The sequence below is a fragment of the Agelaius phoeniceus genome, chromosome 24 (genome assembly GCF_051311805.1).
Source record: "Agelaius phoeniceus isolate bAgePho1 chromosome 24, bAgePho1.hap1, whole genome shotgun sequence".
Taxonomy (NCBI): Eukaryota; Metazoa; Chordata; class Aves; order Passeriformes; family Icteridae; genus Agelaius; species Agelaius phoeniceus.
In genome coordinates this window covers 4618599-4632398 of record NC_135288.1, presented here as the reverse complement: position 1 = coordinate 4632398, position 13800 = coordinate 4618599, and the positions used below count along the sequence as shown (strand labels likewise).

At 50.4% G+C, this 13800-nt stretch overlaps 1 protein-coding gene across 6 annotated transcripts in view; it reads left to right on the top strand.

Annotated features, from left to right (window-relative positions):
• The window catches only part of CAMTA1 (calmodulin binding transcription activator 1), a 249553-nt gene that overhangs the window by 2924 nt on the left and 232829 nt on the right, over nt 1-13800 (top strand). For 5 of the 6 annotated variants that reach the window (XM_077190355.1, XM_077190354.1, XM_077190357.1 and 2 more), the window contains exon 2: nt 573-666. In XM_077190355.1, coding sequence (XP_077046470.1) covers nt 600-666 — 67 coding nt within the window. In that variant the 5' untranslated portion in view covers nt 573-599. Of the gene's footprint in view, nt 1-572; nt 667-10483; nt 10626-13800 lie in introns of those variants that run through there. The other variant, XM_077190356.1, reaches the window with a different exon arrangement.

Below are 13800 nucleotides of genomic sequence, written 5' to 3'. Positions count from 1 at the left end.
TATTGAATCTCTTCCCATAAAATATAATCTCCTTCTCCCTTCCAGAATTTGCCCAGCCCCTGTGGGAGTCCCTTATGTTATGTCTTTGAGAAAATTGATTTTTTTTTGTCTGTGCTTTGTATTTAGTCTTATTTTTAATTTGGCTCATGTGATGTGAAGGCTTCCCTACCATTAAACATGCTTGCTCAGTCTTGTATTGCTTCTCTTTCATATAGATTAACACTTTTAGAATGTTTTAAAGTAAAATAAAGATATTTGCCTGGCACAAGTCTCTCTTCTTGTTGTGGGAATTTTTTTAGTCTGAGCGAGTCATTGCCCTGCTCCTTCTCTGCAGACAGGGCTGAGGCACTGACAGCTTTTCAGCTGTTTACAGGTAAATTTGGGGTAAGTTTCTGGAGTGAACACACACTGATTGATCATGGCTGAATGACACCATAGCCCAGAGCACAACTTGCAGTGTTGTTTGCTCAAGAAACAAGGTGGTCTTTGAACTTTAACAGTGGCAAAAATACTGTCAGATTTGTCCTTTCCTCTGTGTAGCAAATGACTGACTATGGGATTTTTCCTTTCAGGGAGGAAACGGCAACATGAATTCATAGATGATGAGTAGGATGCCAAAGCCAGAGATGACAGTGCTCTTGAAGAAATGCTGGGTAGAACAAAAAGGTAAAAGGAACAGCTAATTGAGTGCATTTCAGAGCCTGTGGGACTTTGTGGGGTACCTTTCCTCACGAGGCAAACGGCACACCCCCTCAAACCAGAGCTCAGTGTTCTGAATTCCCTCCTCCTCTGTTTTGCATGAAGTCCCAGTGCCGCCTCTCACTCCTGACCTGCTCTCTCTTTGCTCGGGTTTTCCCCAAAGTTGTATCATTATGTATCTAAAACCCACACAAATCATCCTTTCCAGCCTGTCCCTGCATGTGTGCCCTGGCAGGTGCAGCAGCTCTCCCTGCCCCACCAGCCTCTGCTGCCGCGGTTGTGCTGAGGGCAGAAACAGAGATGGGAGCTGCACTGGACCAGTCCATTTGCAGGCAGTGTGATGCTCCAGAGGGTTGGTCAGCCAGCCGTGGGCTGTCCTGCTGTGGCCATGCCCCCAGGCAGGTGCACACGGCTGCAGTGTGGGGAGTGTTCTACAAACAGGTGCCACCGGCAGGGCTGAGTCGCTCTCTGCCACTCTGATGCCTTTTACTGCATTTTGTGATAATGCTGTTGAGATGCCCAGAGGAAACACTTCTTATTGGCTCTTTGATTCTGTGAAATTCTCTCTGTGATGGAGGCGTGAGAGTCTACCTGGGGACTTGGGGAGGTTAGAGGCAGATTTAGTCATACCTGCAGAGCACCACGCAGTAGAAGGGCCTTGTTGTGCTCATCCAGTGGCAGCAGAAGTGGCTGAAGCAACTGATGGGGAGCAAGAAAATCTTCATTAGTCATGTAGCTCTCCTTGGGATATTTTCATGCTTTTTTGTGCAGGCTGACTTAAATCCCCCAAAAGTCAGAAGCAAATGTTCTCCTTGCAAGTATTCCAGGTTTGCAGTGATGATTTATCTGCCTGTTGCCCCTGCCTCTCATCTCTCTCCAGCAGCAGCTGTGTGAGGCACAAGGTGTTTCTGGGGCATGCAGAGGATCTTATCAGTACTGTGTAATGGGTTGATATATATATATGTAATAGTTTCTGCTGGAAATGTTGTTTTCAAAACAGCAATCAGGGAGGAATTACCTGTAGTTCAGGTGTTTGTGCCATTTGGCCAACCAGAGCTCTTAGTCTGCTTGGAGCCTTCCAGCCCGATATGACAAGAGCCTGTCATGGACAGAGCTCTTTGCTCTGCCTGTGTTCAAAATATCTGCTGAATGTACTCTGAAACACTGATTGACTTTTTTGGAATGGTCCTAACTTGTATAAGCTGTTCCTACAGTTCAAATCCATTGTTACATAATTTTTAGTTTAATAGCACCAGAGATGAGTATTTAAGGATACTAAAAATAGTAATTAGCAAGTTTCTGTTGTTGTCAATCCATATTTTGGGAGATTTGATAGTTTTGTTAGTTGTTTTTCTGCATATGTGTATGTGAAGGCTGTTGATATATTTTTCAGCTATTTTCATAAACTTGGATGTAAATCTCTTGTACTCTTTGGGTTTCAAAATTCTTCATCATCAGTCTGGAGAGCTTTGAGTCTGTAAAACTGGAGAACAGCCAGTGCTGGCAGGACCCGTGTCCCTACAGGAGTGCTGGTTCCCCAGAGCCAGGTCATGTTGCCATTCCTTATTCGTCCTGGTCCCTGCTTGGGGCCCTGGCACCCAGCCAGCACAGAGCAGTGGTGGCTACAGCACCCACAAGGCCGGGTGAAATGTGGAATAGGGAAGCTTTACAATATTTGCTGCAATTTTGAGAGCTCGATAGATTTGTTATTTTACTGCTCATGCTGCTAAACATTGGCTCGGGTCAGTCACACGGTGCTGGTGCTTTAAGGTGGCCAGTGGCCACTAGCTGTGCTCAGCACTGCCATTGCCAGCTCCAGCATTGCAACACGTGCTGTCCGCTCAGCAGTGGCTGGAAAGCTCCAAAAGGAGCAGATCTGGCAGCAGCACAATCACTTCTGCAGGCGTTGTGCTTCAGGCGCTGCCAAGTCCTCGCTGCTTTTGCTTCCTTCCAGCACGTGGGATTTGGTGTGACCCTGGGGACAGACAGTAGCCTGCTGGGCTAGCTTGTGGTTTTTTGGTTTTTCTCTCAGTTGTGTCAGCATTCAGGTTTTCAGATGCAGGACAGTGATGGGCAATATCTGTTCTGGTTGTCCTGCAGACACTGGCATTGGTGAGCAGTGGCAGCAGTGGCGTGTGTCACCCCCATGGTGACATGAGCTGACAGAGCTCTTGAGCAAAGGAGCCTGTCTAAGGGAGAGTCACTTTATTTGGGGTCCTGTAGCCTCACTGCTGATTCAAATTCTCTTTCTGAGGTGGAGCTTTTCAGAGCACCTGACTGTTGGTGTTTAGCCCACGTCTCTCAAGCAGTCAGGGAAGGAACGTGAATCACTCTGTATCCTTTGATCTGAAAGTTCAGTGCTAGTCCTTTTCTGTAATTTCTTAGTCACTGTATTTGAAGCTCTTGCCCTCAGAGCTGGAGGCAAGGCAGGAGGAGGAGATGCACTTAGAATTCCTCCAGCTTTGAGATAGAATATTGCATGGACCCACCAAGGCATTTTAGCAAGGCCATGCCATGTAGCAATGGCTGTTACTAGAATTTGGGGCTCCACGGTTTTCTGATTTTGTCTGTGGGGTTTTATTTGGTTTGCTTTAGGTTTTTACCCAGGAAATTGTGGATGTTTCTGAATAGTACCTGTTAGTTCCTCAGATGAGCTATGAACAACCTTTCACTGCAACCCTGGGAGTTTTAATCCAGATACTTGCTCTCAACAAACTTGCTATAAACCATAGAAGCGCTTTTGTGCAGATCAATTTTGATATCACTACTGAGAACATAAATTGGAATTTTGATTGTGAAAATTATTGGCAAAGTTTGGTCATGTAGAGCAGGTTTTACAGTGTGTGTGACAGGCTGTTGATGGACATAAGCACAGATCCATGAGAAAATCCTTGGCTTCCTGTAAATATTCAGGTGAAGTTATGCTAACTTACTGTACATTGTTTCCCTGGCAGAGATGGCCCTTAGATAAATGTTAAATAAACATTAAATACAGACTGACACTGTCAAAAGGAAGGTACAGCTCACTTAACACTGAAAGTGGCATTTCATAGAGACCTTTTGCAATTTGTAGTTCAATAAAAACGGTAATCTGTGTAGAAATATTCTGTGCTTGCCTATTCTGTCCTTGTCTGCCAGTGCTGACAGGATTGTGTTCCTGGCTTTACCTTCGTGGTGTCCCAGGCTGAAAAACTTCATATTTCACACTCATGAGTTCTATAAATAATTGACATGCCTATCTTAGCAACTGAGGTTCAGCAGCAAATTGTATTATTCTGGAGTAGTAGGGGTTTTCTGCATTCTATACTCCTTTTCATCTTAATTTTCACTTCACTACTGAGAGTGAGGAACTGATTTACTCCACTTCAGGAGAAAAAGTATTATTGTACTGGTATCACTGTTCCAGTCCTTCAGGGGAGGAAGTTCAGGGGAAAGTCAGAACTCACAAATGAACCCATCTCAGTGAAAACGAGTTATTTCTGTGTATTTTCTGCAGCTACTGTTTGGATATATTTCTCATTTTGTACAACTCTCATGGGTAACATGGGAAAGAATAGTCTTAAAGGTTAGACGAGGTTTAAGCAGACCTAGAAAGAAACTGCTCTGTGGCTAAAACTAGTGAGAAAATATTGAACCAGTCATTTTTGCCAATAAGAAGTGTTGTGTACCCTTGCTGGCAGAGCAGAAGGGTTTGTGTGATGAGGCACTGTTGGGCCCCCCAAGAGAACTGGAGCAGCTGCTCTGCCATGGTGCCACTGGGAGCAAAGCATGAGTGACTCTAGTTTGTAACAGTGGGATTTCTGTTCCATTTGGTTTTCCTATTCATAAATAATGAATGCAAAAGGAGAAGTCAGGGAAGTTCCTTCTCAGTGTAAATTTATAACAGGTCAAAGCCAAATTGGGATGGAGTCCTTTAAAGATTTGGGATAATGCTTTCAGCAATGATGCTTTTTAATTGAAAGCTCAAGTGCTCTGTGGGTTAATGATGCTCCCTGAGGGAATCACAGGACAGACTTGGATGGGGTTTTGGGCAATGGGCAGTGCTGGGGTGGTGCTGTCTGAGCAAACTGACTCAGGTAAATTTGAATTTGCCTCTGGCTTCTACTTTTGGAATCCATGTGATTTTGAGCACCTTCTGCCTCTGTTACCATCACCAATTCTACCTCTTTGGTTCTCCTGTTGTTCTTCCATTGTTGTCTTCCATTACTCGTTGTTCTGTTCTCAGTGCCTGAGGCTGACAGTTTCATACCTTGGTGACTGGTTTGCCTCCCAGATCCCTATTTATTCAGTTATTATAGACAGCACTCCAATTCTAGAGGAGTTGGAAAAGATATTTGTTTAAAAGCAGGAACACAACTTTAGGAGTATAACTTTAGGGATCTTAAACATCTTTCCTGATTTGTTCCAGCTGTAGCTAAAGATCCAATCCCAAACTCACTTGCGCTGAGCTGGGAGCTGTGCATCCACTGCAGAGCCAACGCTGCATGATGGCTTCTGGCACTGAGAGTTTGCAGGATTTACTCTTTATCCCTGGAAAGAAGGGTTAAGATATAGGGTGAAGCATTCCCAGAGAGCAGGCATGCTATACAGCTTGTTACAGGAGGATGACAGCTTAAAAGAAATTAAAAACCTAATCCTTCCACCCTCATTGAAGACTGCACTAAAATTCCAACCGAGAAGGCCACGCATGACAATCACATTCCCTCCTTACACAGAACAACTTGATTGTCTTATTAGAACAGAAAGCAAAGAGAAATGTCCTGGATGTAGTGTAGGAAATTGTCTTTACTAAATCTAGCCCAGCATATATGAGTACTATATATATTATTTGATTTTGCCAGAATTACAAAAACATGGGGGAAAATTGTTAATGTAAGTTGACTACCAGAGTAAATCACAGCCTAATTATTCTTTTTTCCCCTGGCTAAAATTAGAATTTGATATAGTGGTCAATAGACATTTTCTTTAATTTTTGAGACATAATTTCTAATAGCTAATCCAAATGAATTGGAGAAAGTTGCTGCAGAATTGAAGAAATAAATTACCTGAATTTTATGGTGACTTACTGGTAAATCCCCTTAGTTGGAAGCTTTAATTTACCTCATATTTCATTTTTTTTCCTCCTCTAACTGGCTTATGGGTGAATATTAGGGCAAAATGATTGTTACTTTCTTAGTGGCACTGGGGTGCTGGGAGCAAAGTGAAGGCAGACCCCAGGCTGTCTCACAGGGAGCCAAGGCCAAGGGCTGCAGGGGCAGTGGGTAGGGCATGGTGGCACCCGTGTCTGTCCTTTTGGCACTGGTGCCCCTGTAGAGCAACTGCATTGTTAGTTCTGTTCTTGGTTAAACAGGTAAATGTTGTGTTCTGTGTTGAGGCTACTGGTTTAAATATCCACAAACTCTTTATAGGGCTTTGCACAGCAAAACCATCTTTCCTCAAAGAGTCCCTTAAAGGGGCTGGGACTTTGGAGTTGTACTTAATTTCGTGTAGCCAGCAGAGTTTAACTAGAGGTGATTTGAGTGTAGTCTTTGTATTTCTGAGGGAAACAAATGGGCTCAGAACTGCAGAAGGAATGGCAAGAAGGATGGATCCAAAGCCCATAGTGTAGAAGATGACTGAGCTCAATCTCCTCTAGGGAAGTATGTGCTTTTGTCCATTCTGAGTCCAGTATCCTTAGTTCCTGGTAATGTATATTCTCTTCAACTTCCCCATATAAAATTGGAGAAGTTACTTGGATGGCAGAGGGTTAGGAGTATACTCCTTTGGAGAACCTTTTGGAATAAGTGCATGTTTTGGAATAATTACCTGTATTTGCTAAACCTAGGAATTGGCAGTTGTACATCACGTGTTGTAAGGGTGGGTTTGTCCACACACATTGTCTTGGTTAAGTCTTGGGTTTATTCCTAGAAGAAACACCTTTAGATTCTGTATGTGAAGAGAGTAAAGGACAAAACCATTTCATTTCTATCATGTGAGGTATTTCTAATCATCTCACACTTGAGAGTATTTTTGTGAAAACACTTGGCATTCCTTGCTTCTAAATAATGAAGTAACTTTGTGCAAACAATTCACAAGAAATGGGGTTCCAGCATTGTCATTATGGCTATTAAACCTGTCTGAACTGTTTTCCTTTGTGCTGTTTGCCATAGCAACGGTGATGTGTAATTTGCTGAATATCCATAACAGGATATTTGAATATATCCTTAACACTTTTACTTCTGCATATAGCTCACTATGCCAAATCATCACATTAACCTAATTAACCAAGCCAGACCCACATCTGCCATGGATTGACAATTAAGAATTTTAAAAGAACTTGGTATTTCACCTCCCTTTTGATGAAATCAACCCAGACACCAATCACCAGCATAGCACTGGCTTTTATCAGTGTGCTGATAAAAATTATTCATGATTCAGACTGCACAAACTCCTGGCACATCTCCTCTCTTGCTGCTTATCAGCTGGATGTTGCTCTGTGCTTGTGCCCCTGGAAAGGTAACAGTGAGCAAGTTTATCCCACACCATCCATGCACAGAATCTTGTGCAGTTCAGTACCTCTGTGCCTTACTAACAATTGGTCTGAGTTTTAAACAGTGGGAGCTGGGGAACTTCAAAGATACCAGCAGCACTTCAATTCAAATGGCTTCTTTCTTATCATTTTATTGCACAGGAATGAAATGAAAATGTTTGGGGCTTTGCTGGCATGCTGGATGAAAAACTCCCCATTTAGTATCTCTGGTATTACACAGGTCACAGTGCTGTAGTAACCTATGTATACACATTACCTATGTATTGCTGTAGTAACCTGTGTGTACAGAAATCACACCTAACATTAGGTAATTTCGGGTGTGGGACAGTCAGTTCACTAGGGGTTTGTGAACTGGGGTTTGTGTCTCATAAAGTAGAAAACATAAGGTAGAAAACCTTATGTTGAGGAGTAGAATGAGTTCATTATCTAGATGGAGCAGAGTTCATACACTGCTTCAGTAACCCCTTAAAAATGCTTTATTCATCCTCATGCACACAAATTCTCATTGTCTTTACAGACCAGGAAGGACCTGGAAAGCCAGGCAGTGCTCCCAAAGACATGTGCTGTGGAGTCAGGGTGGTTGTGTTAGTCCTGGCAGTGGAGCTGTTCCCAGTTGGTGCAGCAGCACTCCCTGTGTCCCCAGGCTGTGCAGGCCAAGGCAGAGTCCTGAACAGCCTTGTCCCTCAGAGCATGGACCTTGTTGCTTTAATGAGCCATACAAGCACAGAAGGAACTGCTCAAGCCTTGGAGGGAAGAGACAGATGTAGACTCATGTGTGCACACAGAGCTGACTTGGCATTTCATTTAGTTTGTGGGTGATGTGACCCATGTAGAGTCCCATGGATGGTTACCTGTCCAAAGGGTGTCAGTGAACACTGCAGCGAGGGCTGTGACTGGAATGAATGGTTGTGCCAGTTTCCCTGGCAAGAACAGGAAGGCTGTTTGTGTCAGAAGTTGCTGTGTGTTTGCAGGGAGCAGCCTGAGTTCCTGCCACTGGCATGGGGGGCTGGGAAAACAAACCCAGCAGTTCTCCAGCATCCCTGTGTTTGGTACCAGTGAGAAGCTGTGTCAGTGTTGGTCCCATCCTTTCTCTCATCTCTTGTCATTACTCGGTCTTGCCTGGATACCCACGTGGAAACTCAAGCTGCCTAGGAATGCTGGCCTGATGTTCCAGGGCCTGCAGGTGAGCTGGCTCAGGGCAGCAGCACTGTGGGCTGTGCTCCTTGGCTGAGCCAGGTGCCCATTTCTTGCTGAAGAAGTGGCAAGGCAGGTCTGTCCATAGAGGCTCCAGCACCTGCCACTCTGGGGAGGAATTCAGCATGGACTGGCCCTCCACACCTCCGTGAGGCATCAACCAAAGGTCCCTGACTTGCATCAGGAAGTTGCTTCCTGTCCCTCAGCACCTCTGTTAGTCTGATGCTATCTTTTGCTATAATGCAACCTATGAAGTACAACAACTGCATGGCTACATCATGGCTCTGCTAAGCATATGGATTGCCTTGGAAGAATAACCAAGGAGAGACATAAATTCCCTAGACTTCATCAAGAAAATGGTAGTTCTTTGCCAGTGTGGCAACTAGAAAAGTTTCCATTTCCAGCATATTTTGACGTGCTGAAGGAAACAACTGTCTTAGCTGATCCTGTGGCTGCATTGGTATTTGTGGGTATTTATAGGACATTGTACCAGATGAGCTTTCTGACCGTCGGGAGTGAGCCTGTCATTCTGGAGCCTCTTCATCAATGTGCCTTTCACGCTCCACAAGATTAGCAGCTGCTGAAAATAGGAAAAAGGAAAATTCCTTTCTTCTGTCTTAGAAGAGGCCCATCACACCATCCTCCTTTCGTCTGGGCTCGGAAACAGCTTCGGTCCTTAGCAAAGCCAAAGCACCAACAGGTCTTTCTAAAGAAGTTCTGCTCCCAGGAGGATCTAAGGGAAAATATCCTTTTTGTGTGTTTAGTCACACACATCAAAAGAAACAACCGTTGCAGTCTTGGTTTGCATTGTGCAGGCATTAGCTGTGGTCCAGTTCTGCAGGGCTCTGCTCAAGGAGGCTGAAGTGCCTGTGCTCATCAAGCTTTGACGGCGATGGGGCAGACTCAGCCAGGCCAGAACATGCCATTCCTTGGGGCACGTCAGTTTGGAGAAGGACAGAACGATTTCCTTGATGTTTACAACCCCTTCACAACCCCCCTGACCCCGAGCATCCCATTATGAGTGGGATCTATGACAATGTCTCACAAACTGTACCCGAGGGATGGGCAGGACTCTCTCAAACCCTTAACGTCTCGTAACTTGTTTCTCTCTGCAAATCACAAATCCTCATCTCCCTGCACAGTGCCAAGAACGCCTGTTTCACCCGAGCATCGTGCTTTGCACCCCGGAACGCTGTGGAAGAGGGCCTACAGCACCCCGAATATTCAGCACTACTGAAAAATGGGGATATAGATAACCTCTGCAGCCTGGGGCCGCCGGTCAGGGCAGGGACACAGCTCCGGGCTCCGTCCGCCACTTAGAAACGGGGCAGAGCCGGGAGCAGCCCCCGCCCGGAGGGTTCTCCGCTCTGGGGGCTCGGCGGCGCCGGGACCGGCCCAACGGGGCAGCCCCTCTGACCGGGACGGAGTTACTGAGGGCGGTGACAAACGCGGGTGGCAGGTGGCGCCTCTCACAGCACGGCCCCGGCGCGTCTCGGCGGGGGTAATTTGGCTCTCTCGGTGTAGCCTGAGCTCCGGTGCGCGGGGCGGGGCGGCTCCGCCGGGCGGGGACTGGCGGCCGCGCCAATCGCCGCCTTTGTTTGGGGTCACCGGGCGCGGGGGGGGGGCGGTGCCCGCCGGGGCCGCGCGCAGCCAATGGGCGGGGCCGGGGCCGCGGCCGGCCGGTCGGGGCTCGCGGGCCATTGGTGTCGCGCGCTGTCATTCTGACGGACGGCACCGCTCGTTGGCCGCCGGCGCGCGCGGCACCGTGCGTCAGTAGCTTAGTCCCGTCTCCCCCGCGAAGCGATTGGTCGCGGCGGCCGTCAGTTGCGTGCCCTCGGCTCTCCAGTGGCTGCTGTGGCCGTCGATCACGCGTTTCGTCCCGCCCCCGCTGGCCCGCCCAGCGCCGCCGGTGAATGGCTGAGGCGCGTGCCACTGAAGCGCTGCCGCACTGCCATTGGCGGGGCGCCGTGTCCATCGCGCCCATCCCCTCCGGGGACCCGCCCCCGGCCTGCCACGATTGGCCACCGGGGATGTCAGTGCGGCAGATTGACCAATGGGAGGCGCGGGGCGTGCGCGGTGCGCGCGGGGCGGCCGGGCCGGCGGCGGCGCGGGAGGAGGCGGCGCGCGCCTGGTCCCGGTCGCGAGGAGGCGGAGGAGGATGTGGCGCGCGGAGGGGAAATGGCCGCCGAAAACAAGCCGGAAGGTGAGAACGCGGCCGGGCCGCCCCCGCCCCGCGCCGGGCCCCGCGCCGGGCCTGCCCGCTGGGCCGCCCCCGCCCCCCGCCACGGCCCCGCCGCGGGGCGGTGGCGGCGGCACAGGCCGGGCCGCGCGGCGCGAAGTTTGCGGCGGCGGCGCCCCCGCGGGGCCGGGCCGGGCCGGCGGGCGGGCGGGCCATGTGCGGCGGGAAGGCCGCGTGGCGCGGGGGCCGCGGCGGCCGAGCCGGGCCGGGCCGGGCCCGGTCCCGCCTCCCGCCGCCTGCCGGCACGTGCCCGCCCGCCGCCAACATGGAGGCCCCGGCGGCGCGGCCGGCGCGGGGCCGCCGCTCGCCACGGCCGGGCCGGGCCGCCCCCGCCGCCCCCCCCGCGGCGGCGGCGCACGTGCCGCGCGGGCGCGCGCCCGTCGGAAGCTGGGTGGCCTTGGCCACGGCCCCGCCAGACCGGGGCCTCCGCGCCGCGGGCGGGCCGGGGGCGGGCGCAGCGGCGGGCGCGAAGGTGAACGCGGCGCGGGCCCGGCCCCGCCGGGAGCCCCGGGGCGCCCGACTGAGGCCGAAAGTTGCCGGCGCGGCGGGAGCGGGGCCGGCGCGTCCGCAAGGGGGAAGCGCCGCTCTGCTGCCGCTCCTGCCCCTGGCCCGGCGGGAGCGGGGCCGTGGCCCCGGTCCGGCGGGAGGCGGGTTGGATATTTCGCGTTATTTGGGGTAAGTTTGTCCCGGCTGGCTCGGGCAGCGGTGCTACCGCGGACCCCGCCGGCCGGGTGGTCGCGGCCGGTACCGGTGTCGGCGCCTCCATTTTACAGGGGCGGGAGGAGAGAGCGGAGGGCAGTTCACATCCCCTGCCCAAATCCGGTTGAACATGCCAACAGCCCAGGGATTGGCCTGGTTGTAGTTGGGCACCTCAAGGAACGGTGTTTAGTAGTAAGTAATAAGGATTTTTTTTTTCTTTATTCGCCACAGCACATGTACATCCTCGTCTGGAACCCATTTGTATTCTTTACTGGGAAACCCCTTCATAGAATTCAAGAGTTCTTATCCCACCTTTTGTCTGTATTTTTTTTTTCTCAGATTGCTTTGGGAATATAATTTTTGGATTGTTTCTTGGTGGCTGTAGAGCCCCCTGGGCATAGGTTTGAGTTTTGATTGCGCCGTGAAATTCAAAGGCTCTGCGAAAATCTAAAATTTAAGTAGTAGAGGTGATTTTGAGTACTGTTGGCTTCATCTTTTATTGATCTCTTTGATGCTCCCAAATCCATTAATTTGATCTTTGCTTTGGTCTGAGAAACGTCGGGCTTCATTCTTTTCTCACTCGCGTTGAAGTACATGATTAACTGCGCTCAAGTAGCGAAATGCCACCTGGCTAACAGGGGTGTGAGCGAGAACAGAGCGAGCGTTCACCTGGACTCCTGGCTCACATTGTGACGTTTTCGTTCTCTTGGGGGTGACAGTATTGTCACCAAAGCACAGTCGGGTTCGATTCACTTTTCGGGCTTCCTGTGCCAAGGTGCGATGGATTTTTCCTCTGTAAAGCACAGGTTTCAGTGTGCTCAGCCCTGTGAGGCTGCGGCTCTACGGACAAGGCAGGTCAGTGCTCCCTGGCTGGGAAGGCAACTTGTCCTTTCCGCTTGTTATTTACTGCAACTTTTGTCATGTTTGGTCTCGGTAAATGGTTTCGGGGGGCGGTGGGTGAGGTGTGTCTGTGCTGGGCAGCTGTGTTTGCTCTTTGGAGCAGGGCAGTGCAGGAGCTGCCAGCGAGACGCCCGCTGTGCCCGGCGCTGCCGTCCGGTGTCTCCGCTGGCTGGGCCGGCGCTGTCTCCGTTCCGTGCCCGTGCTGAGCATCGCGGAGGTGGGAACGGAGCAACCCCGGCTCGGCACCGGCGCCCGGGGTGTTCTCGTACGAAGTCACAGAGCTGCTCCCCCGCTGACCTACTTTTGCGGTGGATTTTCAAGGAGACGACATATAAACCATTCATTCCTTAAACCTAAACTCCACCTGTCAGAAACTTAAATGGGAATGCTTTTAAGGCATGATTCAAGCAGAGTGTTTCACCAGTAGTGCAGGTGCTGGAGGAGAGAACACAAGTTGCTTTAGATTTTAGTTACTTCAATGAGTTAAAAGCGGATGTAAATGGCAGCTCGCGGGCCGGCGCTGCTTTCATTGGGGAGCCGCCTGCTCCATCCCCCCAGCGCGGTGCAGCAGCGAGGAGCCTCTGAGCAGCAGCACACGGCTCTGCAGACCTGCCTGCCTTTGGATCTCCCTGCCGAGCTGCCCTCGGGGCTCCTTGTGCTCCGGGAGCAGCGGGAGATCCCCGGCGGGAGTTGAGGTTTGGAATGAGGCTGGCGCCGCTGTCCCTTGGCTGCAGGAGAGAGTTCCACGGCTTGGAGAACTCGGGTGAGTTTCATCTTTTCTGGTTTCCTCGGGCAGGATGAGGCTGGTAGAGTGACCGAGCGGCTCTTGCCATCCTGCAGCAGAGGGTTTGTGGGTTTTGTAGTTCCTGCTGTGTTCTGTGCATCTGAGCTGAGCCGGTAGGACTGACCCTTGGCGGTGCCATCTTGGCAGCTGTGATAGCTCTGAACTTGATCAGGGGGTGCTAAGGGGCGGTGTCCTTTTAAAAGCTTCCTTTTTATTATTTAAAGTCCAAAAGGGGAAGAATGTACACAGGCAGCCTTTTTAATTTTGTGTTCTCGCAGCCAGGTACTTCTAACAGAGAGCTTTGCAGAGAGTAGTGCCCGTGTGTTTTGCGTGTGGCTGGCGCAGGGGCCCGGAATTTTGTTGTGCACTGAGTTCGGTTCCATGCAGTTGTTGAATTTTCTGTTAGTTGAGGCAGGGTCCTGGGTGGGATGGCAGGAGGAGATGGTGTTTCTCCCAGCAGCTCCTGAGCTGAGGGTGCTGGTGGCGTGGGCTGACTGAAGAGGGCAAGTGGAGCCTCAGATGTTAGTGGCTTTGGGGGGGCTATTTGGGGAACAACAGCCTTTTGAAAGCAAAACATTCCAGATTTGGTTGTTAAACAGCAAAATACTTCCTTTGCAAAAGTGTTACCTGAGATTTTATTACTTAAACAAACCTGAACTTAGGGTGTGCAGGGGTTGTGTGCTGCAGGATCAGGCTGTCGCGGGGAGGAGGCAGCATTTGACGCTCGGCTCAGTCCACTCCTTGCCCCAGGATTTT